The following is a 27,969-nucleotide window of genomic DNA, read 5'->3' on the forward strand; positions in this document are numbered from 1 at the left end:
CACCACAGAGTCACCGATGGCTTTACAGGAAAGCTCAGATATGCTCAGTCCCCAGACACCAAAGAGGTCGTCAGGAATTTTACAGCTGGGGAAGGAGAAACCCCCAGGGTGCTGCAGCTTCTGTTGCAGGTTCCAGTGGGAGCTGTCTCAAAGCATAGCCCACTCTGCTTTCTCTTGTGTTGCAGTTCCGTACCTTTGATCCCTGCAAGCAGCTGTGGTGCAGCCACCCCGAGAACCCCTACTTCTGCAAGACAAAGAAAGGGCCTCCGCTGGACGGGACCATGTGTGCGCCAGGGAAGGTGAGAGGGGGGTGCCTGGACCCACCTGCTCAGCTCCCTCCACGTGTGTGTGTGTGTGTGTGTGTGTGTGGCTGGGGATGTTCCCCTTACAGCCAAGCAGAGCGTGAGAGAACCTATCTTGAGGAGCTCAAGTCCCCTCGGATGTGGGTCAGACTCCTGGCAGCTGAGCAGCGTGAGAGGAGGAGACATGGACCAGGGCTGATGTGTCCTGCATGGCAGCTCTGTGACCAAGAAGTCTCATCCTTAGGTGAAGTCATGGAAGTATCTGGAGATTGTTCTGTGCTTCTTAGCAACTCTGTGACAGAGCCCCAAGTGGGGAAATTTCCACTTGCCTGTGACTCTTGTGAGGTCAAGGAGGTTGTGTTTGTGTGGGTGATGTTGTAGTAACGCTGACTGCCGTTCTGCTTGTGGGGGTACAGAAAGCAGTGATGTCCTGAAGATGACAGCCAAGCTAAGGCCACTGTTGGCTGCCCTGAGGGAAAGGATGGATGTGGGAGTTGAGTGCCAGCTAGAGAGAGCCAACATGACGGCAGAGAGGGGCTGTGGAGAGAGAAGGGCAGATTTGTGGAGGTGGATTTGCTGGCTTGGTGGGAGTCAAGGGAGACATAAGGAACTGTGGTGGGAAGGTGCGAGGTGGCAAGGGCCAAACAGCTTCGACCCTTCATCCACCATGCCCTAGGTTTCAGCTGTCCTTCTGTGGAGGTCACACTGTGCTCATAGTGTATCTGAACAACAAGTCCTTTGATGTCTGCTGAAAAACTCTGGCTTGCCTGGGCTTTGGATGCAGTGACCGAGGGGGAGAGGAAGATGTTGCTCCTTGGAAAGATGTTCTGTAAAGCCCAATGGATGACATCATTTGTGTGATGAATGAACTGGATAAGCAGCTGCTGTTGTGGCTTGAAATGTTAGGGGGGTTTATGAAAACATAGTGCAATGCTAAATTAATTCCCAGGCTCTATAGAAACCACTCCCTAGTGGTTTTCTTTTCTTTAGATTGTTCCTGTTCTAGCAGCTTTTTCCCTTGTTGCAAAAAAACATCTATGTATAGTTACTGAAAGTCACAATCCAAAACTTTGTGCAGCTTCTTTGGATTCACTTTTCTATGTCGTGAGTTTTTGCACTGAAAACATTCATGAAGCCTCCCCCCAAAAAAATACAGCTCCATTCCAATTTGTTGCATCACCCTTTCCCCCAAGCCATTCATTCATCTTACTGTTTGCACAGAAATGAGAATGGAGATGGGGGTGAAAGCAATTCTTTTGTCAAAGAGAAGTGAGGGGTGGGGAGGGGAAGAGTGAGACATGAATATATGCAGCTACAGGCTGGGACAGAGTGGCTGCAAAGCAGACAGGAAGAAAGGGACCTGGGGGTATTGGTAGATAGTAGGCTGAAGATGAGGCAGCAGTGTGCCCAGGTGGCCAAGAGAGCCAATGGCATCCTGGCCTCTATCAGGAGCAGTGTGGCCAGCAGGACAAGGGAGGTTATTCTGCCCCTGTGCTCAGCAATGCTCAGGCCACACCTTGAGTGCTGTGTCCAGTTCTGGGCTCCTCAATTCAAGAGAGATGTTGAGGTGCTGGAAGGTGTCCACAGGAGGGCGCCAAAGCTGGTGAGGGGCCTGGAGCACAGCCCTGTGAGGAGAGGCTGAGGGAGCTGGGGGTGTGCAGCCTGCAGAAGAGGAGGCTCAGGGCAGAGCTCATTGCTGTCTACAACTACCTGAAGGGAGGCTGTAGCCAGGTGGGGTAGGGCTCTTCTCCCAGACAACCAGCAACAGAACAAGGGGACACAGTCTCAAGTTGTGCCAGGGGAGGTCTAGGCTGGATGTTAGGAGGAAGTTGTTGGCAGAGAGAGTGATTGGCATTGGAATGGGCTGCCCAGGGAGGTGGTGGAGTTGCCGTGCCTGGAGGTGTTGAAGCAAAGCCTGGCTGGGGCACTTAGTGCCATGGTCTGGTTGACTGGCCAGGGCTGGGTGCTAGGTTGGGCTGGCTGAGCTTGGAGGTCTCTTCCAAACTGGTTGATTCTATGATTCTATTCTATGTTCTCCACACCCAGGCAGCATGGCCATGTGCTTCCTGAGGGAGCCAGGCTGGAAAAGAAAGGTCCAAACTACTTCTGACCAGGCTCACACTGTTATCTAAAGATTTGGAACACTGTCCTCAATTTCGAGTTGACTTGCAGGGGCAGAGGTGACTGAGAGGAAAAAAACCTCAACAAACAACCACCACCTAGAACTTGTAAGCATACAGTTAAGGAGCTGTCAGTGCTTCCATTAGAAACAGCTTGTCAGGATGTTATGCAACTCAGCTGTAAAAACTTTCTCTGGACTGGAACTTGGGCTCCAAGGCTTCAGCAGAGCCTGCAGCCAGCCAAGGCTCTTTTAGTTCAGTGGAGATGCACATTGTGCGCAATCTGAAGTTTCAGTAGATGATAGGAATATGACTGTTGTATTCCCAGAGGAGCTGCCCCACTTCTTTTTTGGTAAATAAACTTATTGAAACCTTCCAGGAGGACCTGAGAGAATGATAGAAAATGGAAAGTGTTTTGTTAGATAAGGCTCAGCAGTTGGAACTAAACCTTGTGGGTTTTTTAATAGCATGAGTGATGAAGGTTATACAACTGCCTTGGTGTGTCTGAGCTCAGTGTTTGACTCATACAATCATAGAATCAAGCAGGTTGGAAGAGCCTTCCAAGCTCAGCCAGTCCAACCTAGCACCCAGCCCTGGCCAAGCAACCAGACCATGGCACTAAGTGCCTCAGCCAGGCTTTGCTTCAACAGCTCCAGGGACAGTGACTCCACCACCTCCCTGGGCAGCCCATTCCAATGCCAATCACTCTCTCTGCCAACAACTTCCTCCTAACATCCAGCCTAGACCTGCCCTGGCACAACTCCAGACTGTGTCCCCTTGTTCTGTTGCTGGTTGCCTGGCAGAAGAGCCCAACCCCACCTGGCTATAGCCTCCCTTCAGGTAGTTGTAGCCAGCAATGAGCTCTGCCCTGAGCCTCCTCTGCTGCAGGCTGCACACCCCCAGCTCCCTCAGCCTCTCCTCATAGGCTTTGTGTTCCAGGCCCCTCACCAGCTTTGTTGCCCTTCTCTGGACACTTTCCAGCACCTCAACATCTCTCTTGAATTGAGGAGCTGAGAACTGGACACAGCACTCAAGGTGTGGCCTGAGCAGTGCTGAGTACAGGGGCAGAATAACCTCCCTTGTCCTACTGTGTTTCTATTAGCTGTTGATGTTTTTAATACAGGCACATCAGATCAGTCCTTTTCTATCTGTTCCTTTTTCATCCCTGCCTTTGATTTGGCCTTCCCTCGTTCAGTCTCTCCAACAATTTGGACTATACCAGAGACTCACCCTCAAGATCAGGGGCAGTAAAATGCATTTATTGCCCAAAGCTGGGGCTCACATGCGTTGTGGCAGCCTCCTTTAAGGCTTACCTCCCATGATACTTCATCAGCACACGAGAAAGAGGAAAATTACTTCAGACTTGATCCACTGTTGTCTCTGGAATAACGCCAGAAGAGAATAGAAACATAAGCAATTAAAGATGTTGATTCAAAAAGATCCATTTGTTTCCTACTTTTAGAGACTTGCAGTTTTCATCATTTCATACCACTACTTCCCAGGGCCTATTTTAAGCTCAAACCAATCACAACACTGCTGATGTGTCAAAGAAACATCCTGGCTGCTTTGCAGCAGCTGAGGGGACTGAATGCCAGAAACGAAAGCGATGTTCAGGAGACAAACACAGCGTATGGTGTTTAGATGTTCTCACCTCAGCCTGGCGTTCAGGGAACTGACAAATGGGCTCTTCACTTCCCCAAAATTAGCACATGCTGTTGAGGAGCATCTAGTCCAGCTGCCTCCTTCCTAGCTGAAGATCAAGCAACAAGAACACCTTGGGCAGGCACGAGATCTGTAGCACATTTTCAGCGGTCGCACTGATAAGAGCTGGGTCTGTTCACAGCCAGGCTGTGTCTTGGACCTGGGCACTGACCCTCAAGTGGAAGGCAGATTAAGGCTTCCAGTGCTGTCCCTCTGTGTGTGTGTATATGCAAACCTGCATATAGAATGGTTTAGGTTGGAAGGGACCTCCAAACTCATCCAGTTCCAATCCCTCGCCATAGGCAGGGACACCTCCCACTAGAACAGGTTGCTCAAGGCCTCATCCAACCTGGCCTTGAACACCTCCAGGGAGGGAGCAGCCACAGCCTCCCTGTGCAGCCTGCTCCAATGTTTCACCACCTTCACTGTGAAGAGCTTCTTCCTATGTACCTGCATATACACACATCTGTGTGTGCAAGTGAATGTATGGAAACGCATGCAAGTGGTTGTTGTAAGTAAGTTGCCAAAAGAGTGAGGTTCTTCCATTTCCCAAAGGTTTCCATAAGTCTCCTTGTGCAGAGGGAGACACTGAGCAGCCATTATGTTAACTGGCAGCAAAGAGATTTTGCTGGATTTAGGGATTAAAAAGACAGATTCTCTTGGAGCTTCCCAGCCAGAGAAGAAAGCTGCTGTTTAGTTAGGACAACCCTCTGCTGGGCTGCAGCAGGAGCAGTGTTGCCAGCAGGGCAAGGGAAGGGATTCTGCACCTTTGCTCTGCTCTCCTCAGACCCTACCTGGAGTCCTGTGTGTAGTTCTGGAGCCCTCAACACAAGAAGGACATGGAACTGTTTGAGCCTGTCCAGAGGAGGCCACCAAGATGCTCAGAGGGCTGCAGCAGCTCTGCTCTGAGGACAGGCTGAGAGAGTTGGGGCTGTGCAGCCTGGAAGGCTTGGAGGAGACCTTGGAGTGGCCTTCCAGTAGCTGAAGGAGGCTATAGGAAGGCTGGGGAGGGACTATTGATGAGGTCTTGTAGTGACAGGAGGAGGAGGAATGGGTTTGAACTGGCAGAGGGGAGATTGAAACTGGATATTAGGAAGAAGTTCTTTGCAGTGAGGGTGGTGAGACACTGGTTGCCCAGGGAGGTTGTGGAGCACAGAATCACCCAAGGTGATCAAAGATCAACTTCCCTGGAGGTGTTCAAGGCCATGTTGGATGAGCCCTTGGGCAGCCTGTTCTAGTGGGAGGTGTTCCTGGCTATGTCAGGGAATTGGAACTGGATGATCCTTGAGGTCCCTTCCAACCTAAACCATTCTATGGTAGTACATAAGGGTAGGGAATATTTTCTGTTGCTCCTGGCCTGCTTTTTCAGGAGCTAGGTTGACTTTTCAAGAGCCAGAGGGAAGAGTCTGTCACTTTTGTGAAGCTTTGCTGGTGCAGCAGCTTGTGATTACCTCTGTGTCTGCATGGTCACATCAGCTTCCCTGAAATAACTCCACTGTGTAAAGTAAAGCACATGGAGGGGCAGAGCCTTACTGGGAAGTCACAGATGCTCCATAAATTGCTGTGCCACCCCATGCAGATGAGGCATAACTCACAGCTTTCTGTGGATTAAAAGAAAACATCTGCTCTCAGCTGATAATTTATTTACTTTTGTATAGTGCTGTCAGGACCTTCTGAAGCCAGGGACCCTTCAGAAACAGAATCATCGAATCATAGAATCAGTCAGGGTTGGAAGGGACCACAAGGATCAGCCAGTTCCAACCCCCCTGCCATAGGCAGGGACACCCTACCCTAGAGCAGGCTGCCCACAGCCTCATCCAGCCTGGCCTTAAACACCTCCAGGGATGGGGCCTCAACCACCTCCCTGAGCAACTCATTGCAGGCTCTCACCACTATCAAATAATATGATTGGGTTTTGTTCCACTTTTCCAAACTGTTACTCTTCTGGAGTGACATTTATATTGGCTGAAGTAGCTAACTGCTCTCTGCAGGACAGAAAGAGAACCTGGAGCCACTGAGGCAAGGAGATTGCATGCTCAGGTCCATCTGCTTGCTGCAGTGACTAACACACAGCTTTGTGCCGCCTCAGCCTCCTTTGTTTCTTTTCCTGGAGAGAGGTAGGAGCCTGGTACCAGCCTTGGCCAGCTGAGCTGATGTTGCTCTTGGATTTGATTTGCATGCTGAGGACCCAGCAGGATCCTAGCAGGTCTTCTCTTTCCTTGCACTATGCTAATGATAGAATCAAAGAATCAAGCAGGTTGGAAGAGACTCCCAAGCTCATCCAGTCCAACCTAGCACCCAGCCCTGGCCAATCATGAGATGACCTGAGATGAACTCAGACAAACTTGGAATGATTTTTTTTTCAGTCTGTCAGGAGAGGAAGGGGATGATTAAATACTGCAATAAATAGGTATTGTTGAGAACCAAAATGGACCAAGAAAAAGAGGTTTCTGAAAACCCTAATGTGTGCTCAAATAACTTCCCACTGAGAAAGCTGACCTCAGCTTCTCGCAGAGACAGGAGACAGATGGGTGAGTGTGTGCTGTGTTAGTCACCACAGAAACAGTGAGAGCACTTGATTCTCTACTGAAGAAACTTCAACTGGCTCAGGGTAGAGACTTTAGTGTTAGAGATTTCAGTTTATCCCTTGCAACTAATTATTCTCCAACAGATGGGAGCAGAGCAGGCCAGCCTGCGTGTGATGGGAAACACAAATGAGTGAGTAATCCTCTCCTGGTATGACCTCAGGAGAGCAGGGGGAGCTGAGGGCCACCACCATGATGCAGTAGCTGGTAGACAACAAGGATGCCATGATGGGAATGAGGAGAGCTGCCAGTTGGTGCCCCATGTGAAGTAGGCAGAGATCCCCACGAGAGACCTGCAAGTCTTTCCCTGGAACATTAACTCGCAGATGCACGAAGCCCACATGAATACACTGGCTCTTTTTTTGGCATCCACAGCAGTTGTTTCAAAGAACTGCTGAAAACAGCAGTGGAATGTTTTACTGCAAGAGATTTAAGCTTCCTCTCCTGGAAATTGCACTTGTTTTGGACTGTCCTGTTTGCCAGAAAAATAGGCGAGACTGCGAGAAGTCATCTTGCCTTCCACTGAGAAAACAAATTGCATTCACCCAGGGTTCTTTTTCCTCCTGTGAAAGTCACAGTTGTTTTCATATGCTTTGCTTTTTAAATTAAACCCTCTGTTAATGAAGGGAATAGTGCTTGAAACAGGCTCTTGCCCTCCTCATTGTCTAGTTAATGTAGAAGCAATAGGAAGGGTTGGCTCTAGCTTCCCCTATCACACTGGACACTGCTCTGTCTCTGGGTTTACCTTCTCACAAGTTTTCTGGCATGCATCTGCACAGAGTAAGACTCAGTTGTGAGTCATTTTGTTGTATGTAGAGTCATAGAATCAACCAGGTTGGAAGAGACCTCTGCGCTCCTCCAGTCCAGCCTATCACCCAGCCCTAGCCAGTCAACTAGATCATGGCACTAAGTGCCTCATCCAGTCTTTTCTATAGGCTCCCTTTAATCCACAAACAAAAAGGCAGATCTAGAGATGACTCATTTTACACAAATGCTTGCCTCCTAATAGCTCTGCCTGGGCTCCCCAACAGTCTGCATATGACCAGCTTCTCCAGTAAAGAGCAGTGCTGCTCTTTCCTTTGCACAGCAAAGCCAATTACACTTTTCCATGTTTGCCTTCCAGTTCAGGGACCAGTCAGTGTCAAATAAAGTGATGGGGCTTTCAAATGGTTGTTGAAACCCACAGCCCCCTGTTCCTGGCTGAAACAGGGAAAAGAGATTGGAAAACACATCATCACATGGCTCTCCTCCACGGCTTCCAAGAGCTGGGTCCTGGATCATCACATAATGAACTTACACTCCGTGGCTCTTGAAATGCATCTGGTGATTGCTGTGGAACTTACACCTGGGGCATGCAGACCCTTGATAAGAGAATGTTTAAGCAAGAACAAATCAGGAGCTGTCACACCTCATCTGCTTCCAGGCCCAGCTGAAATTCGTATTGACAAGCTGATGCATTGCAGCTTCCCCTGCATCTCTGAGCAGGGCTGTACAGGGCTCGACGACTCAGGCTGCTCATTCCAACAAGCTTCTCTAAAGCCAGAAGCAAACAGTCCCTGAAGGGTACAGCGCCGAGCTTCAAAACCCAAGCAAGCAAAGGACATATTAGCATTTTGCATTTCTTTCATGCTTTGCTAAATTATCTCTTGTTCTGTCAAACAGCTAAGAGAAATCTGCCCATTACAGCTCCGGAGCAGGATTGGTATAATTGGCTTTGTGGTAACTCAGCTGTTTCATAGGCTTTGACTTTGAGGATTTGAAGTCATGAGAAAGAACAAAGAGTTGAAACCCAATTTCTGCTGCCTTTCCCACTTCCTGCCTAACCCAATGAACACCAGAATAAACGGCAAGAATAAAGAGACAGTCGTCCAGCAGATTAGGGAATCAGTAAACTGTGTCTTGTCACTGTTTTACTAACGACCCTCCCTTTAAATTCAGCATTGCTGATGATTATCCACCACGTTTGCATTTGTCTCCCAGCTCGCTCACCGCTCTGCGCTTCGCAGCGCTCTCCTGTTGTATGCCTTCTGATTTTGTTTTTGCTGGCAGCTTGCATTTAGCCATATGCTCAGCTTGCACTGCCTGCCAAATTCCTGCATTCCAAGGCTTGTTAAGCTGTGTCAAATGTTGTTGTTGACTTGAATGTTAAGGCAAGTAAGTGACTGATTGCACTTGCTGTTATAGCCATCTGCGCGCCGGAGCCGCAGCGCTGGTCCTGGCGGTAGCGGTTAACGCAGACAAACTGCCACCGGCTCAAGCAAAGTCATTTGTTGGACAGGAAATATTTTCCAGCACCCTCACTTCATCAGCAGACTTTTATGGAAGCGTAGAAAGAGCTAGAATCTGTGTTCCCTGAGAAGAATTCAGCCTGACTTTAGCTGAGGGGGAAAAAAAAATACCTGAGATTAGAGACTGAAGAAATTAGTGGGGAGGTCCTGACTGGTTTCTCTAATGAGAGGAGACAGAAGAGAGTCCCAGCACTGAAACTGTGGAGGCTCCCAAAGGAATGTGTACATACCCTGGAGGTTTGGGGGCTATAGCAAATTGTGTTTCAACCTCTGTAGAGTGACTGTACTGAAATACTGGAATGTGTCCAGAGAAGGGTGACAAAGCTGGTGAGGGGCCTGGAGCACAGCCCTGTGAGGAGAGGCTGAGGGAGCTGGGGGTGTGCAGCCTGCAGCAGAGGAGGCTCAGGGCAGAGCTCATTGCTGTCTACAACTACCTGAAGGGAGGCTGTAGCCAGGTGGGGTTGGGCTCTGCTGCCAGGAAAGCAGCAACAGAACAAGGGGACACAGCCTGAAGTTGTGCCAGGGCAGATCTAGGCTGGATGTTAGGAGGAAGTTGTTGCCAGAGAGAGTGATTGGCATTGGAATGGGCTGCCCAGGGAGGTGGTGGAGTCACTGTCTCTGGAGATGTTCAAGCAAAGCCTGGATAGGGGCACTTAGTGCCATGGTCTGGTTGCTTGGTCAGGGCTGGGTGCTAGGTTGGACTGGCTGAGCTTGGAGGTTTCTTCCAACCTGGTTGATTCTATGGTTTTATGAAAAATCAAGCAAAAGGAAACCCAAAACCTATTTTGGTCTGATTAATTGTGCAGATGTGGGACTGTGCAGGGCTGCTCCTTGGTGAATGCTTCCCGGTGGTTTGATCAGGTTTGCTGTAAGATCTCCAGGGAGACTGTGGGAGTTCTGTATTTAATCTCTCTAACGTCTGAAATGTGAGCTGGCTTCAATTTGGTGCCACTTTGCATCGATGGCAGAAGTGTGCATGCCGAGTTAGGAGCTGCTAGGAGGGATGGTGCTGCTCAGCAGCTCTTGCTACTGCTCCTTGACAAGGCTGCACACAGAATTTTACCTTGTAGTTCCAAGATTTGGGATTCCACCATTTCCTTTAATTAATTGTGTTGAAACCACTGCTGCAGGCTTGTGATGAGAGAATCTGATGCAGCAGTTTAACAACCTTAGAATCACAGAAGGGCTTGGGTTGGTAGGGACCTTTGAAGGTAATCTAGTCCAACCCCCCAGCAATGAGCAAGAACATCCCCAGCTAGATCAGGTTGCTCAGACCCTTTTGAGCCTGACCTTGAATATCTCCAGGGATGAGGCCTCTACCAGCTCCCTGGGCAACCTGTGCCACTGTTCCACCACCCTCATAATAAAGAAGTTCTTACTTATGTCCAATCTAAGCCTACCCTGCTCTAGTTTAAAACTGTTGTCCCTTGTCTTAGTGCTACATGCCCTTGTAAAGTCTGAATTTGAATCCCACAAGCATATATGTGCATAAATAGCACAGGCAAGTTTATGGAATCTGGGTGAGTTTGGGATCCTGGGCATGATCTGACAGTGAGCCTCACTGTTTTCTGCTGGAGAGGTGAAAAACCCCCCAGAATTTATGCCCTGAATGCAATCTGTTGCACCACAGCTTTGCATGGAGAACAGAATCATCTCATTGTTTTGACATCTCATTTTCTCTTGTAGCATTGCTTTAAAGGTCACTGCATCTGGCTGACACCAGACATCCTGAAGCAGGATGGACACTGGGGGGCGTGGAGCAAGTTTGGCTCTTGTTCTCGGACCTGTGGCACTGGGGTGAAGTACAGGACACGGCAGTGTGACAATCCACAGTAAGCACCCCCTTGTCTGCTTGTCTGATGTGGTGTGAGTGGATGGTGCAAATCCTTACTGAATTACTAGTGCAGGAGTGCAGAGAAAGGTGTTGAGTGGTGCTTGTTAAACCTGACCTATAGTGTATGCTGTCAGCAATTCTACTTTTGGCCCTGAGCAAGTCATGAATCATCTTTATTTCCCTGTTTATCCACCCATTAAGCTGCTTATACAGTTACAAGGAGCCTGAAAGTGCTCTGACACTATTGCATAAAGCCTAAGTAAAGGTTTAAGGCCCTGTGCATGTCTTCTTTTACTGTGTGAGTGTGAAATAATGGCAATGGTTTGCTGGATTTTAGGAAAAAAAAATGCATGCAGCATTGTAAAATGTTTGTTTAATTCACCTATTAGAACATTTCAGCGTTGAAAGCCTGGAAATAATTCCAAGCTGTTTTCATTCCAAGTTGGAACAAAGCTTTCCCAAAGTTAATTTTAAGGATATGAAACTGGTTTTGCTTCAGTGACCTATTTGAGGCTCATCTAGAATGATTTAATTGCAGTAACACTGGAAGTGTATCTCAGAGGGACTGGTATGTATGAAGACTATGACATGGATCATTATTGCTGTTTTATTGCCATGCCCCAAAATGTCAAGATCCTAACAGCAAGAACTGAAACAATTGTCAGATTTAAATGATTTTGCCAGGCAGAATATTTTCAGCATTGACTTTCTTTTTGTGCTGATTGAACTTGAGCAGTGTTAAAAATAATCTCATCACTGATCAAAGGGGAAAAAAAAGCCCTAGTCAAGCTGTATGAAGCAGCATGTTCTGATGGGAATTGCTCTGGTAAGAGAAAGTTTACCAGGGCTAATTTCAGCCTTTATTACTTTGGCAGCATGGAAGTGAGCGTAATTGTGGGCACAGTTTTAGTTGTAAACTCTGTTTTCATGTAGGAAAAGCCTAAGGTGCTATTAAAAGTGTCTGCTCCTGGAAGAGAGTGCAAAGCCCACTCCAACTCCAGGTCTGACAGTGATCTGATGATGCACATCTGCCTGGGGGCTGCATCATCATAAAGTCATCATCATAGAATCAACCAGGTTGGAAGAGACCTCCAAGATGATCCAGTCCAACCTAGCACCCAGCACTATCCCTCCATCATGGAGCTGGGCTCTGGCTGCAGATGTGCTGCTGGCATAGGGGGTGAATGTGAATGAATTGCTGCACCTGTGTGTGCTTTCCTTTCCTGGGCTGCACCAGGACAAGGACTTTTCTTGTCTTTATCAAGTGATCTGAGGCTCTATATTGCAGAAGTTGCTTTTTAAGAGCTAGTCTCAGCAGGTTCTTCAAGGAAAGATGTATTTCCTTTATCAGAAATACATTGGTAGCTTCATCAAGTGACTACTGACAGGCTGGGAATTAAATCACTCCTTCCAAGAGTTGATAGACAATTAATGCATTGATGGCAAAAGTAACCATGGGCTTCTCCCCCCCACTGCAGTCCTGCCAACGGAGGCCGCACGTGTGTGGGGCCGAGCTACGAGTTCCAGCTGTGCAACACTCAGGACTGCCCTAAGGACTTTGAAGACTTCAGAGAGGAGCAGTGCAGGCAGTGGGATCCATACTTTGAGTACCAGAACACGAAACACCACTGGCTGCCCTATGAACACGTGGATGGTGAGCAGTCCCTTTGTCCTATGAAAAGCACAATCAGCTGCAAACACAAGTAAAGATGAGACTTCTGGGCCAGTCATGCCTCACAAGTTGTTTGAAGGGGTCAGTGTATATCAATGGATGAGGGATCCAGTTCATATCATGGATTTGGATTAGCAAAAGGCTTTGGACCCTGCTCCTTAATAACTGCTCTTAAGCTGAGTGATGGTGAGATAAGAGGGAATGGTTTTGTGTGACTGTGTCCCCCTCAAGGATGGGTGCTGGGAGTAGGGTGCTGCTGAGCATGTGTGGCTGTGACCAGGGGAAGGGAGCAAACAAGGTGGCAAAAATCTCCAGGCATACAAAGTTACTCAGGCTAATTAAAAAGAGCTGTCATCTTGTGACACTGAATGTGGCAAATGAAGTTGGTGTCGAGAGATGCCAGTAGTAAGAAGAAAAGTGATGTGCACATGTATGGGTTTGTACACAGAGTGGGCTCTGAAGAGAAAGGTGAGTGAGCTGAAAACAGCTTTAGGAGACCATCAGCAACTGCTGGGAGAGGGATGGAGAACACTGATCTGCCTCTGTTTACCTGCATTCTAAACCCTCCACCAGGGTAGCTCATGTTGTGCCCATCTCGCAGCTGCCCCCAGTGCTAAAAACCCACAGCTGAACTTGGAAAGGCTCAAGTGAAGCAAACATAAGCAATGACTTCTGAATGAGTAGAGTTTGGGTAAACTAGGACTTTTCAGCCTGAAAAGGTGATGATTTAGATTAAAAGAATACAGTGTTACAGACTTGTGAGTGTCACATTTGTTGGTGCCATGGACAGTGGCATTGAGTGCAGCTTCAGCAAGTTTGCTGACGACACCAAGCTGTGTGGTGCGGCAGCCAGGCTGGAGGGCAAGGATGCCATCCTGAGAGTAATATGATCCATTAAGAACTGATAAACAAGCTCCCACCGTGGCTCAGGAAGTCCCCAAGCTGCACTTTACCAGAAACTTGGGTACTACTCTGCAAAAAGTCTCATGTTTGCTCTTACATCTTGCAAATGCTGCTGGCAGGTGCTGGGTTGGGTGAGTGCTGGGTCTGGGCTAGCACAGTCAGGCTGATATTTTTGGTATCCCAGCAGAGACTGACTCTGAGTACAGAAATGTTCCTTTTTTTCTCTTAATGGCTCTGCTTTGCTGCCCATGAAAGTCCAAGTGGCTGATCTGGGTGGTGAGGGCTGTTGCTGGGTTATTGCCACCTTTTGTTGGAGACACCCTCAGGAGTTCTACCAAACGAGAAAGTGGAGGACAATGATTCCCAACTCGTTTGATGAGCAGTGAGAGCTGCTTGCTGATTTTAAACCTGGTTGCCCCATTTGAGTGATGAGTTCTTCAGGGCAGGGTTAGCCTGGCAAAGGGCAGGTAGCAGGCACCCAAAATGTCCTCGGCCAGGCACCCATTTGTGGGAGGGGAAGGGTGACTTTGGGTAAATCATTTTGCGTTCCAGCAAGAGGATACTCAGACAGAAGTAAAGAGCAGCTTCCTTGTCATTAATTTGCCTGACTTTCCTCCCAAGCAGTTCTCAGGGTTCCCTCATTCTTCTCATGCCATCTTGTGCAGTCTGGACTTTGAGAGGCACAGACACAGCCTCACAGCTTAATTTCATGCAATAGCTTTGCTGGCACAGGGAGAGGACCGAGTGCTGTGACCCACAGGACCTTTGCTTCTATTTAGCCTTTGGAGCAGTCAGCTGCAAATACCACAGAAACTAATCAGATGTTTTTTCTGTTAAATTCAATGGCTTCTGGACCAGAAACCTGCTCACTGCTGTCTGAGCACTGGTCACTGGGCACTGCTGGTTTCCCAAAGAGCTGTGGTGTAACTGCAGCCACCTTCAGAGTTACATTTACCCGTGCAGGGTCATTAGAGGGAGCAGCTTTTACGTGGAAACAGGGCCAGAGGGTGGCTTGTGCTCGAACTGTTAGTGTATTTTAAGCCCCCTTTTATAAAGGTAAGGCATACCAGGGGCATTCTTTGTGCAGATAATGCAGCCATGGCTGAAAAGTGACATAAATCTGTACACTCCACACGCAGCTGGATGTGTCTGATATGGAGCAAAGCTGGAGATGAGGAGATTCAGCCTGGACGTGAGGAGGAAGTTGTTGAGCATGAGAGTGATGAGAGGCTGGAATGGGTTGCCCAGGGAGGTAGTTGAGGCCCCATCCCTGGAGGTGTTTAAGGCCAGGCTGGATGAGGTTGTGTGCAGCCTGCTCTAGGGTAGCGTGTCCCTAGGCATGGCAAGGGGGTTGGAACTGGCTGATCCTTGTGGTGCCTTCCACCCCTGACTGATTCTATGATACATTGTGTGTGTGATGGGAATAGGGAGCAGCATCTCACCCCATGGCCAGAGAAGACCAACCAAGCTGGGGTACACCCCAGTGTGTGCTTGAGCACCCTGATGCCGTGTGGTGCCGTGGGCTGTCTCCTGCTCCAAGCTCCCTGAGCACCCCATCTCCCAGCCCTGACTGGGCTCACATACCCCTGTGCCATGCATCTGCCAGAGCATTATAGAATGACATTGGTTATTAGTTCCCAGGCTCAATTAAATGGGAAGGAAACAGATGGGAAGCAGGAAAGAGACAGGCATGTGGTCACGTCCATGCTCCTGCACCTCTACTGTGCCCAACAGCAGCGTGTGAAAAGAAAGTAATTCTCTGCAATTAACAGGGCCCAATTTAACGGCACTTGCACATTTACTGTTCCCATGGAGCAATGGGAAGAGAACCCCCTCTAGAATAAAGCCCTTGTGCAGGGCTGCTGGCACCCAGTCAGCCCTTCCATCGCGTGCAGTGAATGCATGGTATGCATGGGGTGCTGAGGGTATGCACGCAGGGGGTGTGCATGTGGGAGGGCTGTGTTTTGTGCACAGCTTAACGTTTCTCATCTATCCAAAGGCATCAGGTTGGTCGTTATTAGCATCTTTACACTTCCTTAGTAAGCATCTGCAGAAGAAAAGTGAAGGACCTGCTGTACCAATCTAGACCCTGCAATTTTAGCTTGGCGTCTCCGCGTCGTCGAGGAGGAGTAACAAAGGTCTCTGGTGTACCAATACCCAGTGGCCATGTGGACACCAACGGCAGTAACAAGGACTTTATGCAAAGAAGGCAGAGGCCTTGGAGCTGGGGGGGGAGGAAGGCAGAGAGCCTGTGAAGATTTACATTACTTGAACTGCTCTAATGCAAAGGTCGTTACCGTTTGAAACGCTGGGAACGAGGGTCCCTGCTTTTAGCCCCCTTAAAAGAGCATTTCAGTTGTTTCATCTGACAGAAAGGCCTTTTGCTCTTCACTGCCAAGGAAGGCACAGTGTATCCTGGTATGTGTGTGCTAGCTTGAAGCAGGCTAGAATGTTTTGGTGAGAAGAACTAGATTACAGGCTGTGAAAGGAAAGTGATGTCTACTTCACTCATAGGCTTGCTGAGATGTATAGGAACAAGAAATAAAAACATTAACTAACCACTCTCACTTGGGCTGCTGGCTGAGCTGCATCTTACTCTCTAACCTCACCCTCCAGTTTGGACTAATCCACTTTGCTTCCTAACCTCCTGGCCAAACCTCCATTCTTCCTTGGGACTGGGGTAAGGTTGAGAGGGGCAGGGGGAAAGTGAAGGGGCGGTTGGGAGCCCCTCCTGGGGACTCAGGTTTCTGGGAGGGCTGCTGTGTTTCTGTATTACCTTTTACCTTGTATACATCTGCCTTTTACCTTGTGTACATCTGCCTGTATCTTGTGCTAGCTATAAATACAAGCTTCATTCATATTTCCAGAGCCTGCTGAGTCTAGTCTGGGTGATTTATAAAGTGTGGGAGGGGCAAGGAACACCCAAACTATCACATACGTGGCAGGGGGCAGCAAGAGATAGGGGTAAAATGAAATGCACTGATGGGATACAGCTCCATCCAGCCACTGACCAGTGATTTCAGCTGGTTTGATTTTGGGTTTAACTCTTTGTTACAGATGAGGTGAAAGAGGTACACTTGTCTGGCTATTTGTGCATGTCTAAGCAGTGAAAGCACGGATGTCTTCCTCAGCCTCTTTGACATCTCATCCTGTTTAATGACTTGAACTCTCACAAATGCAAGTGCAGCAATGAGTGAGAATTAACTATGCTTAGCTAAGGTCCAGCTGTCTCTGAAGACTGGATGCCAGACTCAGTGTCAGACAGCTGCTTTTAATGGCAAAATCGGTTTACTTTCCTCAGGTTTAAGTGCAAAGCAGGAGAAGCTGATGCAGAAACCTGCATCTCTCACAGGTAGCAGACTATGGAAACCTCTGCCAGATTGCACCATCTGCCAAAGGCTTAAACAGAGGCCTGGCCATCATAGTAAACGATCTGTTAGATTTCAGCCTGTTCCTAATGCTGACACAGGGGTGCTTTGTGAGGCAGCAGTTTCCAAACAATGGCACAGCCTTTGAAAGGGGATAAGCATTGATGATTTATGGGGAATCCTACTGCTCTCTGTGATGTATGTAAGAGGAGAGAGGCAACACTGCTCAAAGTGCTGTTCACAACCTCAGCAACTGAACTGCTAGAGCTGAGCATGCATGGTTTGGGTCTTTTTGTTTTTCAGCTAAGGAAAGGTGCCACTTGTACTGCGAGTCAAAGGAAACAGGGGACGTGGTGTATATGAAGAGGATGGTGCACGACGGCACCCGCTGCTCCTACAAAGATGCCTACAGCATCTGTGTCAGGGGAGACTGCTTGGTAAGCTTTTGATGCCTTGTTTCAGAACTTAGTATTGGGGAAACTATTACAATAGTATCTTGAGTGTTCCTCTCTAAGAGAGACTCTTCAAGCGTAGCAATGCTTTGGGCCAGGAGGAGATTTCATTAGTGTTGTTGTCACCTGTGATATTCACAGTTGCCATCACACTGTGACTCAATTCCATCAGCACCTACCTGCACAAGTCATGTCTAATGCAGTATTTTCATGGAACCATACAACAGCTTAGGCTGGAAGAGATCTTAGAGATCATCTAATCCAACCTCCCTGCTATGGGCAGGAACACCTCTCAACTGGACCGGGTTATTCAAGGCCCCATCCAACCTGGTCCTGAACATCTCCAGGGAGGGAGCATCCTCAGCCTCTCTGGACAATCCAGTCCAGAGTCTTGCCACACTCATAGTGAAGGATTTCTTCCTAAGATCCAATTTATATGTATTCTCCTTCAGTTTAAATCCATTATCCTTGTCCTATTGGTGAGCACTCTTGTAAAAAGTCCCACTCCAGCCTTCCTGTAGGAACCCTTCAGGTATTGGAAGGCAATTGTAAGGTCCTCACAAAGTCTTCTTTTCTCCAGACTGGACAGTCCCAGTTCCCTCAGCCTATCCTCATAGCAGAGGTGTCTCAGCCATTTTTAAGATGAACTATTACTATTATGATTAGCTCTCAATAAAAGCTTTTCCTGTTGAGGTTTAGGGAGCATGCACAATGGAACAGGAGCATGCAGCAGCTCGCAGGGGCAGTGGCATTAAGTTGTGGCTGCTGGGCATTGCCTCTGAGTTTGGCCAGGCTATTCTTAACAGATCAGTGGCAGTTCCTCTAAGCTGCGACCTGCCACAGGTCATCTTGCAACAGAATTAGAGGCTCTTGATGGGTAGAGGTGCTTATCCTCACACAGATGCCTTGATTCTCTTGGAATTTAAGCATCTGCTTTAAGATAAGCTGGGGCTTAAAAGCTTTTCCTTAACTATGCTGCTTCCTTCAGTAAGATGCCTGCTGTGGACCGTAGTATAAGACTCAAACCACCTGACTGACAGCTGTTACAGTAACTGGAGGTATTACAACCTGTCGAGATGTTGATCTTCCAGGAAAATACTACACTCTGCACCTCTTTGCTGAAGCAAAAGTCTGGGGTTTGGTGTCTCAAGTGAGGGCTCCTTTGGGTTGCAGTGTGGATAAGTAACAATTGCTCGTTTTTGTGCTCAGAAAGTCGGGTGCGACAGGGTCATAGGTTCCACGAAGCAGGAGGATAAGTGTGGTGTTTGTGGAGGAGATAACTCCCACTGCAAAGTGATGAAAGGAACGTTTTCAAGAGTGCCAAAGAAACAAGGTCAGTGCATTCCATCTCCTCTGTCCTGGGGAACTCAGGGTATTTTGGTTTAATCTCTTCTGAGCGATCACAAATCGTTTACAGCATCACTAATTCCATAAACTCTCTGAACTTTGCAATGAGATATGTCTGGCATTTGAAAACAAGACTTCTGTAGTCAGCTAAGGCTGCTGACATCAGGACCCATGCAGGCATAGGTGAAGTCTTATTTGTGCTGCTGATGCCCCTCAGCTGCTCCGTGCGAGTCGCTGGAGTGCTGCAGTAATGTGGCATCGTCATTCACTGTCAGACAGGAGCTTGCATGGCCTCTCTCCGTGGGTGATTATAGAGCTCAAAGCCCATTTCACTCTGAAGAAATGCCTGATATTGGTACTTAAAAGTAGTTTTATTCTGACCCCAAGGCTTTTGTCCCTGTTACGCTCCATCATCTGGCACAGAAATGGGGATGGGAAGGGATTAGGTTCCACTTGCTGTAATATACCCTGCTTTTGGAAAATAAGATTGATAGATAAACCTAAGAGATGCTCTTCCTGTTTGTGGACTCCTAACCAGTTACAACCTTTTTTAAACACTCCCATAAAGGGCACATTAAGATGTTTGAAATTCCTGCTGGTGCGAGACATTTGCTTGTACAGGAAACAGACGGCACCAGGCATAACCTGGGTAAGTACCTAACAAGGAGGAAACTTCTCAGTTAGAGGGTTTGATTCTGCTCTTTATATTTGCCTCTGGAGCCTGAGCAATGTGCTGCTGCATTTGTTTATACCTGGTATCCTCTCACTCCACATACCTCCTTTCAGGATGTTAAATTAGGAAACCCTGTGCTGTATCCCTGGTGTCCCTGCGTTGGGGGGTGTGTGTGTCAGCTGCTGCAAGAGTTGCTGAGTTACACTCTGGGGTGCAATATATTAGAATAGAATCATAGAATGGGTTAGGTTGGAAGGGAACTCAAAGGTCATCCAGTTCCAACCCTCCCTGCCATAGGCAGGGACATCTCCCACTAGAACAGGTTGCTCAAGGGCTCATCCAACCTGACCTTGAACACCTCCAGGGAGGTTGTGGAGCACAGAATCACCCAACGTGATCTTTGATCTTTGATCACATTGGGTGATTCTGTGCTCCACAACCTCCCTGGGCAACCTGTGCCAGTGTCTCACCACCCTCACTGTCAAGAACCCTTTCCTGATATCTAGTTTGAATCTCCCCTCTGCCAGTTTAAACCCATTCCTCCTCGTCCTGTCATCACAAGACCTTGTCAGTAGTCCCTCTCCAGCCTTCCTGTAGCCTCCTTCAGACACTGGAAGACCACTCTGAGGTCTCCTCAGAGCCTTCTCTTCTCCAGGCTGCACAGCCCCAACTCTTTCAGCCTGTCCTCAGGGCAGAGCTGCTGCAGCCCTCTGAGCATCTTGGTGGCCTCCTCTGGACAGGCTCCAACAGTTCCATGTCCTGTTTGTGTTGGAGGCTCCAGAACTGCACCCAGGACTCTAGGTCTGAGGAGAGCAGAGCCAAGGGGCAGAATCCCCTCCCTTGCCCTGCTGGGGCTGGAGTCTCTGTTCCTGAAGATGTTTAAAATACATCTGGATGAGGTGCTTAGGGACATGGCCTAACAGTTATGTTATATTATGTTATATTAGATATTAGGTTATGGTTGGACTCGATGACCTTAAGGTCTTTTCCAACCAGGCAATTCTATGCTGAGGCCAGAGCCGAGGGAGCAGTGCTAGAAAGAGGAGGGAGTGCAAGTAACAAACAGTCCCTGCTCTTGTAATGAGGAGAGCAAATCTTCTGTCTTGGGAGAAAGCCAAGCATACAAAGGTGCCTGAAGTCTCTGCAGGATGAGGGATGGGGCAGTGGTGACATGACCCAGATGAGCTGGGTGCTGTGTGCATCAGCAGGAGCTTAGGCAGGGCAGTGTCAGGGCTGCATCTGAGCAGGAGAAGTAACACAGTTTGTGGTGTCTCCCTCTCTCACTGTGGGGACCCGCTGGGGCTTAGCCCAGTAGCCTTTCTCTCATGTAGCTGTAACAGCCCCCTGAGCTGCTTCCCAGCACGTGAAAGAGCTGAGTAGCCATGGGACCCCTGCCATGGGACCCCTGCCATGGGAGCCCTGCCATGGGAGCCCTGCCATGGGCTCTCAAGGTGGCTTGGATTTGGCCAGAGAGTTCAGCAGTTGTCAGCCAGGAGCAGGCAGACAGACGCAGGCGGTGCGGTCGCTCTGGCCTCATTTCTCTGGCAAGGCAGGCTGTGAAAAAGGGGCAAAAAGGCTGATTGGTGTTTCTGGAGCTGTTGGCAGCTCAGCGAAACACCTGAAAGAGTCTTTCCAAACCTGGGAGGGATCAGAGGGCGAAGGCAGCCTGGCTTCTTCTGGTTCCTCCCCTGGGACAAGAGCAGAACGAAGCTCAAGGAAAGAAGCAAACCTGCTGACATTCACTTCTCTTACGTTATCCTAGCAATTAAAAACCGTGAAACAGGGAAGTACATCCTGAGTGAAGACAACTATGTGCCAGACTCCAAGGTTTTTATTGACATGGGTGTGGAGTGGGAGTACCGGAATGACGACGATAGAGAAACGGTGCAAACCATGGGACCGCTGCGTCATGGGATAGTTATTCTGGTAAGTCAAATGAAAACCATCTCCCCTGGCACACAGAGTCAGGGCTACAGGGCTGCCATGTGCTATAACATAGTTTATGTTCCTCTTGTGAGTTACAAGAAGACATCTGCTTCCATTATAAGACAATAGGAGATGTCTTTTAATTCCTTTCTCCTAATTCATTGCCCTGTACGAGAGTTGCTGTAGCTCAGGGTTCTGTGTGGATGGCCAGCAAATGGCTGTTGTGAAAGGGATTTCCAGCTTACTCAGCCTACCTGACCTGTGAGCCTTAGCTGTAAAAAGGTCAGAATGGTCCATATTAGAGAGATTTAATAGCTCCTCCTCCTCTCTCTGCTTTGAAAGAGTATCCTGCAAAGGCAGATGCAGGGTTCTTGTGCTGCCAGTTCTGCAGCCTCAAACTCAACTGGCTGTATTCTGTGAAAAGGATTTCCAGCTTACTTGGCCAATCTGACCTGTGAGCCTTAGTTATGAAGAGGTCAGAATGGTCCATATTAGATTTAATAACTCCACCTCCTCTCTCTGCTTTGAAAGTGTATCCTGCAAAGGCAGATGCAGGGTACTTGTACTGCCAGTTCTGCAGCCTCAAACCCAACAGGCTATACACTGTGAAAAGGATTTTCAGCTTACTCAGCCTATCTGACCTGAGAGCCTTAGCTGTAAAAACGTCAGAATGGTCCATATTGGAGAGATTTAATAACTCCTCCTCCTCCTCTCTCTGCTTTGAAAGTTTATCCTGCAAAGGCAGATGCAGGGTTCTGGTACTGCCAGTTCTGCAGCCTCATACCCATCTGGCTGTGTTCTGTGAAAAGGATTTCCAGCTTACTCAGCCAGTCTGACCTGTGAGCCTTAGTTATAAAGAGGTCAGAATGGTCCATATGAGAGAGATTTAATAACTCCTCCTCCTCTCTCTGCTTTGAAAGTGTATCCTGCAAAGGCAGATGCAGGGTTCTTGTTCTGCCAGTTCTGCAGCCTCATACCCATCTGGCTGTATTCTCTCATTGCAAACCAGCAAAGGGTAGACTACAGCAAGAAGGTTGACTAAGAACTCCTCTGAAAGCAGCTGTGCTGTGTTGATCTACAGCAGCAGAACATCAGAGGAGGAATAAATATTAGGTTTTCATGTTTTATGCTTTTTTCCACACTGAGTTCCATTTTCTTGCATTTGCTGTGTGATAGCAAAACCTCTCTCTAAAGAGTTTGTATTTCTGTTAGGATTAAGTAAAAAGCTTCATGGAATTCTTAGGATTATCCTAAGTCTATTTGTGGTTTATCAGAACTCTAAGCAATTTTCTTCACTGCTTTCAGTTATCTGTGCATTTGAATATGCTTTGTCTTCTGTGGAGCTCTCCATTGTCATTTTAGTACAACATTTCCTTCCTTTATGATGGGATATGGAAAAAATTTAGTGTCGTGAAGTCAGTCCAATGCTGGCAAGAAAAATCAGTCTAAGTCAACCACAGTCTTTCTTAGTATGCAGTTTAGAAACTCTGTATCATAAAAATAGAGATACTTTTTCATCAGGGGGACAAAATAAAACCCCCAAAACATGGTGAGTGCAGCTAAGAGATTGAAATCCCTCCTGGGATGGTTTTATATCTAAGCCATGATGACTGTGATTTCACATCATCTCACCTAGCTTCTGACATCACTCTGTCATATCTTTTTTCCCCTGTGCCTGTTTGGCTAACTAGGTGATTCCTCACGGTGGTGCCAAGATCTCTTTGACCTACAAGTACATGATCCATGAAGATTCCTTGAATGTTGATAACAATAATGTTTTGGAGGAGGACTCGGTATCGTATGAATGGGCTTTGAAGAAATGGTCTCAGTGCTCAAAGCCTTGTGGAGGAGGTAAAAACATAAGCCCAGAGCATTCAGAATGGATTAAAACTGCGAGAGTGAACATCATGTGTGGAATTCGTTGCCATCAGGGAGCCCAGGAGTATGGGAGGGTTTTATTTAAGATAAGAAGTAGCAAAATAAATAGCAAAGGGAGGTAAAATACTGAATTCAATGATTCTGGGGACAGGCCAGGGGTGGCTCATGACTGATGTTTGTGAAACTGAAAAATTATACAGGTGTGCAAGATTTGGATGGAGGTTTCCAAACTGTGAGGATGCCAAACCTCAAGGTGCTACAGGCAGCACTTAGTAAACCTGCATCCTGTAATGTGGCCTTGCAGTATTGGACCCCTGCTCTTGGGGCCAGAAATAGACTCTGATGCTGTTCATCTGGCTGATGGTCAGGCTGCAGTGATGGAGTGTGGCTGTGTAGGTTTGGAGAATGCTTTTCAAATGCTAGATGTTGTTCTTCTCATTATAGCCTGCTGTGAAAGGTAAAGGGCTTGAGCCACTTAGCTGGATGCTAGATGTACATGGGAAAATGTTTGTTCAGAGCAGTTTGGCTCCCTTTGCAGCATGTTTATCTGTAGCTGGAAGTGAAACCTGTGACTGCAAGTGCAGTGTGCTTGAAAGCTGAGTGCTGTGCAGGATCTACCAGTGGTGAAAATAAGCAGAGTGTCTTTTCTGCAGGCTACCAGTTCACCAAGTACGGCTGCCGGAGGAAGGCAGACCACAAGATGGTTCACCGGAGCTACTGCGAGCTGATCCAAAAGCCCAAGCCCATTCGCAGGGTCTGCAACCTCCACGAGTGCTCCCAGCCCATGTAAGCATCACTGCCCAGCAGTGCTGTACCCAGCCACCACCTGTCACCTGGGAGGAGGTGACTTAAGCTTCATCTCCAGAACTGTGAGGAGGTCATAGAACCGTAGAAAGGTCTGGGTTGGAAGGCACCTCCAAAGCTCATCCAGTCCAACCCCCTCTGCAGTCAGCAGGGGCATCCTCAACTAGATCAGGTTTGCCCAGAGCCCTTTTGAACCTCATCCTGAATATCTTCAGGGATGGGGTCTCAACCATCTCCCTGGGCAACCTGTTCCAGTGTTCCACTGCCCTCACGGTAAAAACTTGTTCCTTATATCCAATCTAAATCTGCTCTTCTGTAGTCTGAAGCCATTGCCCTCATCCTGTCACTACAGGCCCTTGCAAACAGTCTCTCTCCATCCTTTTGTAGCCCCCTTCAGGTACTAGAAGGTCGCTATTAGGTCTCCCTTCAGTCTTCTTGTCTCCAGACTGAGACTCCAGACTCCAGTCTCTCTCCATCCTTCTTGTAGCCCCCTTCAGGGATTGGAAGCTCACTCTTAGGTCTCCCTGGAGCTTTCTTGTCTGCAGACTGAACGAGCCTAGCTCCCTCAGCCTGTCTTGTAGCAGAGGCTGCTATATGCTGCTTGTAGAAATACTATTTCTGGCACTGCTGGTTCCTGTTACTTTTGCAATAAGTAATTGCAAAAGTAACTGGACTAGAAGTCCTGTCTTGGTACAGACATTTGTGTTCAGGCTGTCTTAAGGTAATAAAAAGTAGTCATAAATTGAGTTTCTAGCAGTTGATTTTACACAGTGTGAATTAACTGTTTAAGAAGAAACTTACCAAGCATTACATGAGAAAGCCAACAGCATAGAGCCTCCCACATCCAAACCTTCTTAAAGTTCATAGCATATTTTTTGGACATTTGAGCACTGTGGGGAAAACATTTGGCCTGTTAGATGTCTCTGGCTGCCCTGGTGCAGCCTGGTATGCCTGCTGTACCTTGCTCTTTGCTCTACCTAGGTGAGGGTTGTAAATAATTGCATCCACGTTTGACAGCTGCTCTTTTGGACTGGCAGCAGGCTGCTCCTGCCACGTGTAGGGCTCATGTATTCCTCATGTTGCTACTGCAGGAAGAGAGGAGTCTGTTGATCCCAGCTTTACTCTCTGAGGAATAAGTCTAGATTGCAGGAAGCACAGTCAATAAGTAGAGCATAGAATCACAGAATCAGTCAGGGTTGGAAGGGACCACAAGGATCAGCCAGTTCCAACCCCCCTGCCATGCTCAGGGACACCCTACCCTAAAGCAGGCTGCACACAGCCTCAGCCAGCCTGGCCTCAAACACCTCCAGCCATGGGGCCTCAACCACCTCCCTGGGCAACCCATTCCAGCCTCTCACCACTCTCCTGCTCAACAACTTCCTCCTCACATCCACTCTGACTCTCCCCACCTCCAGCTTTGCTCCATTCCCCCCAGTCCTGTCACTCCCTGAGAGCCTAAAAAGTCCCTCCCCAGCTTTTTTGTGGCCCCCTTCAGATCCTGGAAGGCCACAAGAAGGTCACCTGGGAGCCTCCTCTGCTCCAGCCTGCACAGCCCCATCTCTTTCAATCTGTGCTCACAGCAGAGCTGCTCGACCATAGCCTCGATCATAGAATCAAGCAGGTTGGAAGAGACCTCCAAGCTCATCCAGTCCAACCTAGCACCCAGCCCTATCCAGTCAACCAGACCATGGCACTAAGTGCCTCATCCAGTCCTTTCCTGAACACCTCCAGCCCTCTGATCATCCCTGTGGCCTACCACTCCATGTTTCCTAACTTGCTTTCAAAAAAGATTTGAAAGAGAGGAGAGTCAAGAAACTCTGCTCCATAAACTCAGTGTGGGTCAGGATTTAACAGTGATTGTTGGAAAACCAGAGTCATCACCTAACTGTATCTTGGGCTCTTTGGAAAAGACTCTGTTCTTCTTTCAGCTGCAAATATAATTGGTCCCAGGTATCACAATGACTCATTAGGAACCTAAATTGTCCTTGGACTCCTGAATGTTTCAGTCACCTCTGTTTCCATAGAACAGCTTTGGAGCATTCTTCACCTGTATATAGGAGAGGCAATTATTGAAGAGATCTGATGTAGCTGTGTGACACCCACTGCACTAATACCTGCTCTCAGAAAACACTGTAGGATTCATGGCTTTGTGCTCCACATCACTCACCTTCCTCCACAGCTGTGTGCATTCAATGGGCTACAAAGAGAAAGTTGGGTGAAATTGCCACTTTACTTCTCATTTAACTCCAGTGTTTAGTGCATGACCTTGTGGCCCTGCCGTGGCTCTATTTCTAAACCCAGGGTTTTGTGAGTACTTTAGGACAGTTGCTTGGAAGTCAGGATATTGCCTTAGGCTCTGTAGAGTTTTTGGTGAAGTTTAGCCTGTGAATCCTGTTTGCATTGATCAGTGTTTCCTTCTTGCAGATCTTTGCATTCCAATGCCAATCACTCTCTCTGCCAACAACTTCCTCCTCACATCCAGCCTATACTTCCACCAGCACAACTTGAGACTGTGTCCCCTTATTCTGTTGCTGGTTGCCTGGGAGGAGAGCCCAACCCCACCTGGCTACAACCTCCCTTCAGGGAGTTGTAGACAGCAATGAGGTCACTTGATTATAACTAAGTGACTACATAATATTCTACATGGAATGGGCTACCCAGGGAGGTGGTGGAGTCACTGTCCCTGGAGGTCTTCAAGCAAAGCCTGGCTGGGGCACTTAGTGCCATGGTCTGGTTGACTGGCTAGGGCAGGGTGCTAGGTTGGCCTGGATGATCTTGGAGATCTCTTCCAACCTGGTTGATTCTATGATTTCCTCTGGTCCTCTCTGTTCTTGCTGCTCTTCTCTAAGTTTCTTACAGTTTGTTGCTGCAACCCTTTAGCCAGTGTGGATGATCAGCCACTTTTTCGACTGGCCACATTACAAACCATAGGCTTCGTTTCTCAGTGGCCAAAGTGATGTAGATGTTACAAACTCAGACCTTCTGGTTGTCAGTGGAGTGTTGCCTTACCCAAACACAAACATTTGTGATGCTGAGGACACTGATTTGCCCAGACTCAGTTCACGCAGCACTGACAGTGTAGCTGGGCCTGCCAGTGCTTCAGCAGGGGGTGTCTAGCATGGACAGGGATGATCCTGATCTGGGCAAGATTGGAGCTACATTTCTTGCCAGGATTCATTCCTGTGGGAACCAACTGTGGGATATGCTACATTGTGAAACAAGGCACAGCTCATGTGCCAAGACCTGGGAAGCTCAGCAGCAGCCTTGGGTGACTGTACTGACATAAAACCTACCAGATTTTTATGTGCAGTCTTGGAAAGGCCTTAAAGACCTCCAGGGATGGGGCTTCCACCACCTCCCTGGGCAACCTGTTCCAGTGTCTCACAACCCTCATGGTGAAGGACTTCTGACATCCAATCTGAATCTATCCACTTCTAGTTTTGCTCCAAACCACATCTGGGTTCTCCTACCTTCTTTTCCCATGTAAGAAGTGGTATTAACCTTCTCTTAAACCTGCATTTAGGAGTTACAGTTCTACAAACAGTTTGAACTGGCCTCATTTAGGAGAAAGGGGTTTACTCAACCTTATTCTCTTTTCACTGTGCCAGCTGGGTTACAGGAGAGTGGGAGCCTTGCAGCAAAAGCTGTGGGAAAACAGGCTACCAAGTCCGCTCTGTCCGCTGCATCCAGCCCCTGCACGACAACACCAATCGCTCTGTCCACACCAAGTACTGCAGCAACGACCGCCCGGAAGGCAGGAGGCCTTGCAACAGGGAGCTTTGCCCAGCACAGTGGAGAATAGGACCCTGGTCACAGGTCAGTCTCTTGCTGGAGGTCTCAAGTGACTAAGTTCTTATAATGCAGGGCAGAAAATCTTGACGCTTGTTCTGTGCTTTCTGTTCGAATGCCTTGAAACAGTAAACTGAGACCCACACAGATTGTGCTGCTTCCTGCTACTAATGCCACAGAAAGTGAGTTAGATGGAGAGGTGGTGGCAGTGAAATAGCCACTAAAGCTGTCCTGCAGTGGTGCTGGGTGATCCAGACCTCATTGGTCACTCATGCTAGATGCCAGGAAAGCTGACTTGGTTCTGGATGATCCAGACCCCATCAGCCA

The 27,969-nt window shown here is 48.2% G+C and overlaps 1 protein-coding gene across 3 annotated transcripts in view; it reads left to right on the plus strand.

Moving 5' to 3' along the window:
- Positions 1-27,969, plus strand: part of ADAMTS2 (ADAM metallopeptidase with thrombospondin type 1 motif 2) — a 232,305-nt gene that overhangs the window by 194,882 nt on the left and 9,454 nt on the right. For all 3 annotated transcript variants that reach the window (XM_064162100.1, XM_064162101.1, XM_064162102.1), the window contains 10 exons: positions 186-299; positions 10,683-10,828; positions 12,309-12,484; positions 17,077-17,210; positions 18,435-18,558; positions 19,141-19,221; positions 21,008-21,171; positions 22,863-23,022; positions 23,703-23,835; positions 27,462-27,669. In XM_064162100.1, coding sequence (XP_064018170.1) covers positions 186-299; positions 10,683-10,828; positions 12,309-12,484; positions 17,077-17,210; positions 18,435-18,558; positions 19,141-19,221; positions 21,008-21,171; positions 22,863-23,022; positions 23,703-23,835; positions 27,462-27,669 — 1,440 coding nt within the window. The remainder of the gene's footprint in view (positions 1-185; positions 300-10,682; positions 10,829-12,308; positions 12,485-17,076; positions 17,211-18,434; positions 18,559-19,140; positions 19,222-21,007; positions 21,172-22,862; positions 23,023-23,702; positions 23,836-27,461; positions 27,670-27,969) is intronic.

Source organism: Pogoniulus pusillus, chromosome 22, assembly GCF_015220805.1.
Source record: "Pogoniulus pusillus isolate bPogPus1 chromosome 22, bPogPus1.pri, whole genome shotgun sequence".
Classification (NCBI taxonomy): domain Eukaryota; kingdom Metazoa; phylum Chordata; class Aves; order Piciformes; family Lybiidae; genus Pogoniulus; species Pogoniulus pusillus.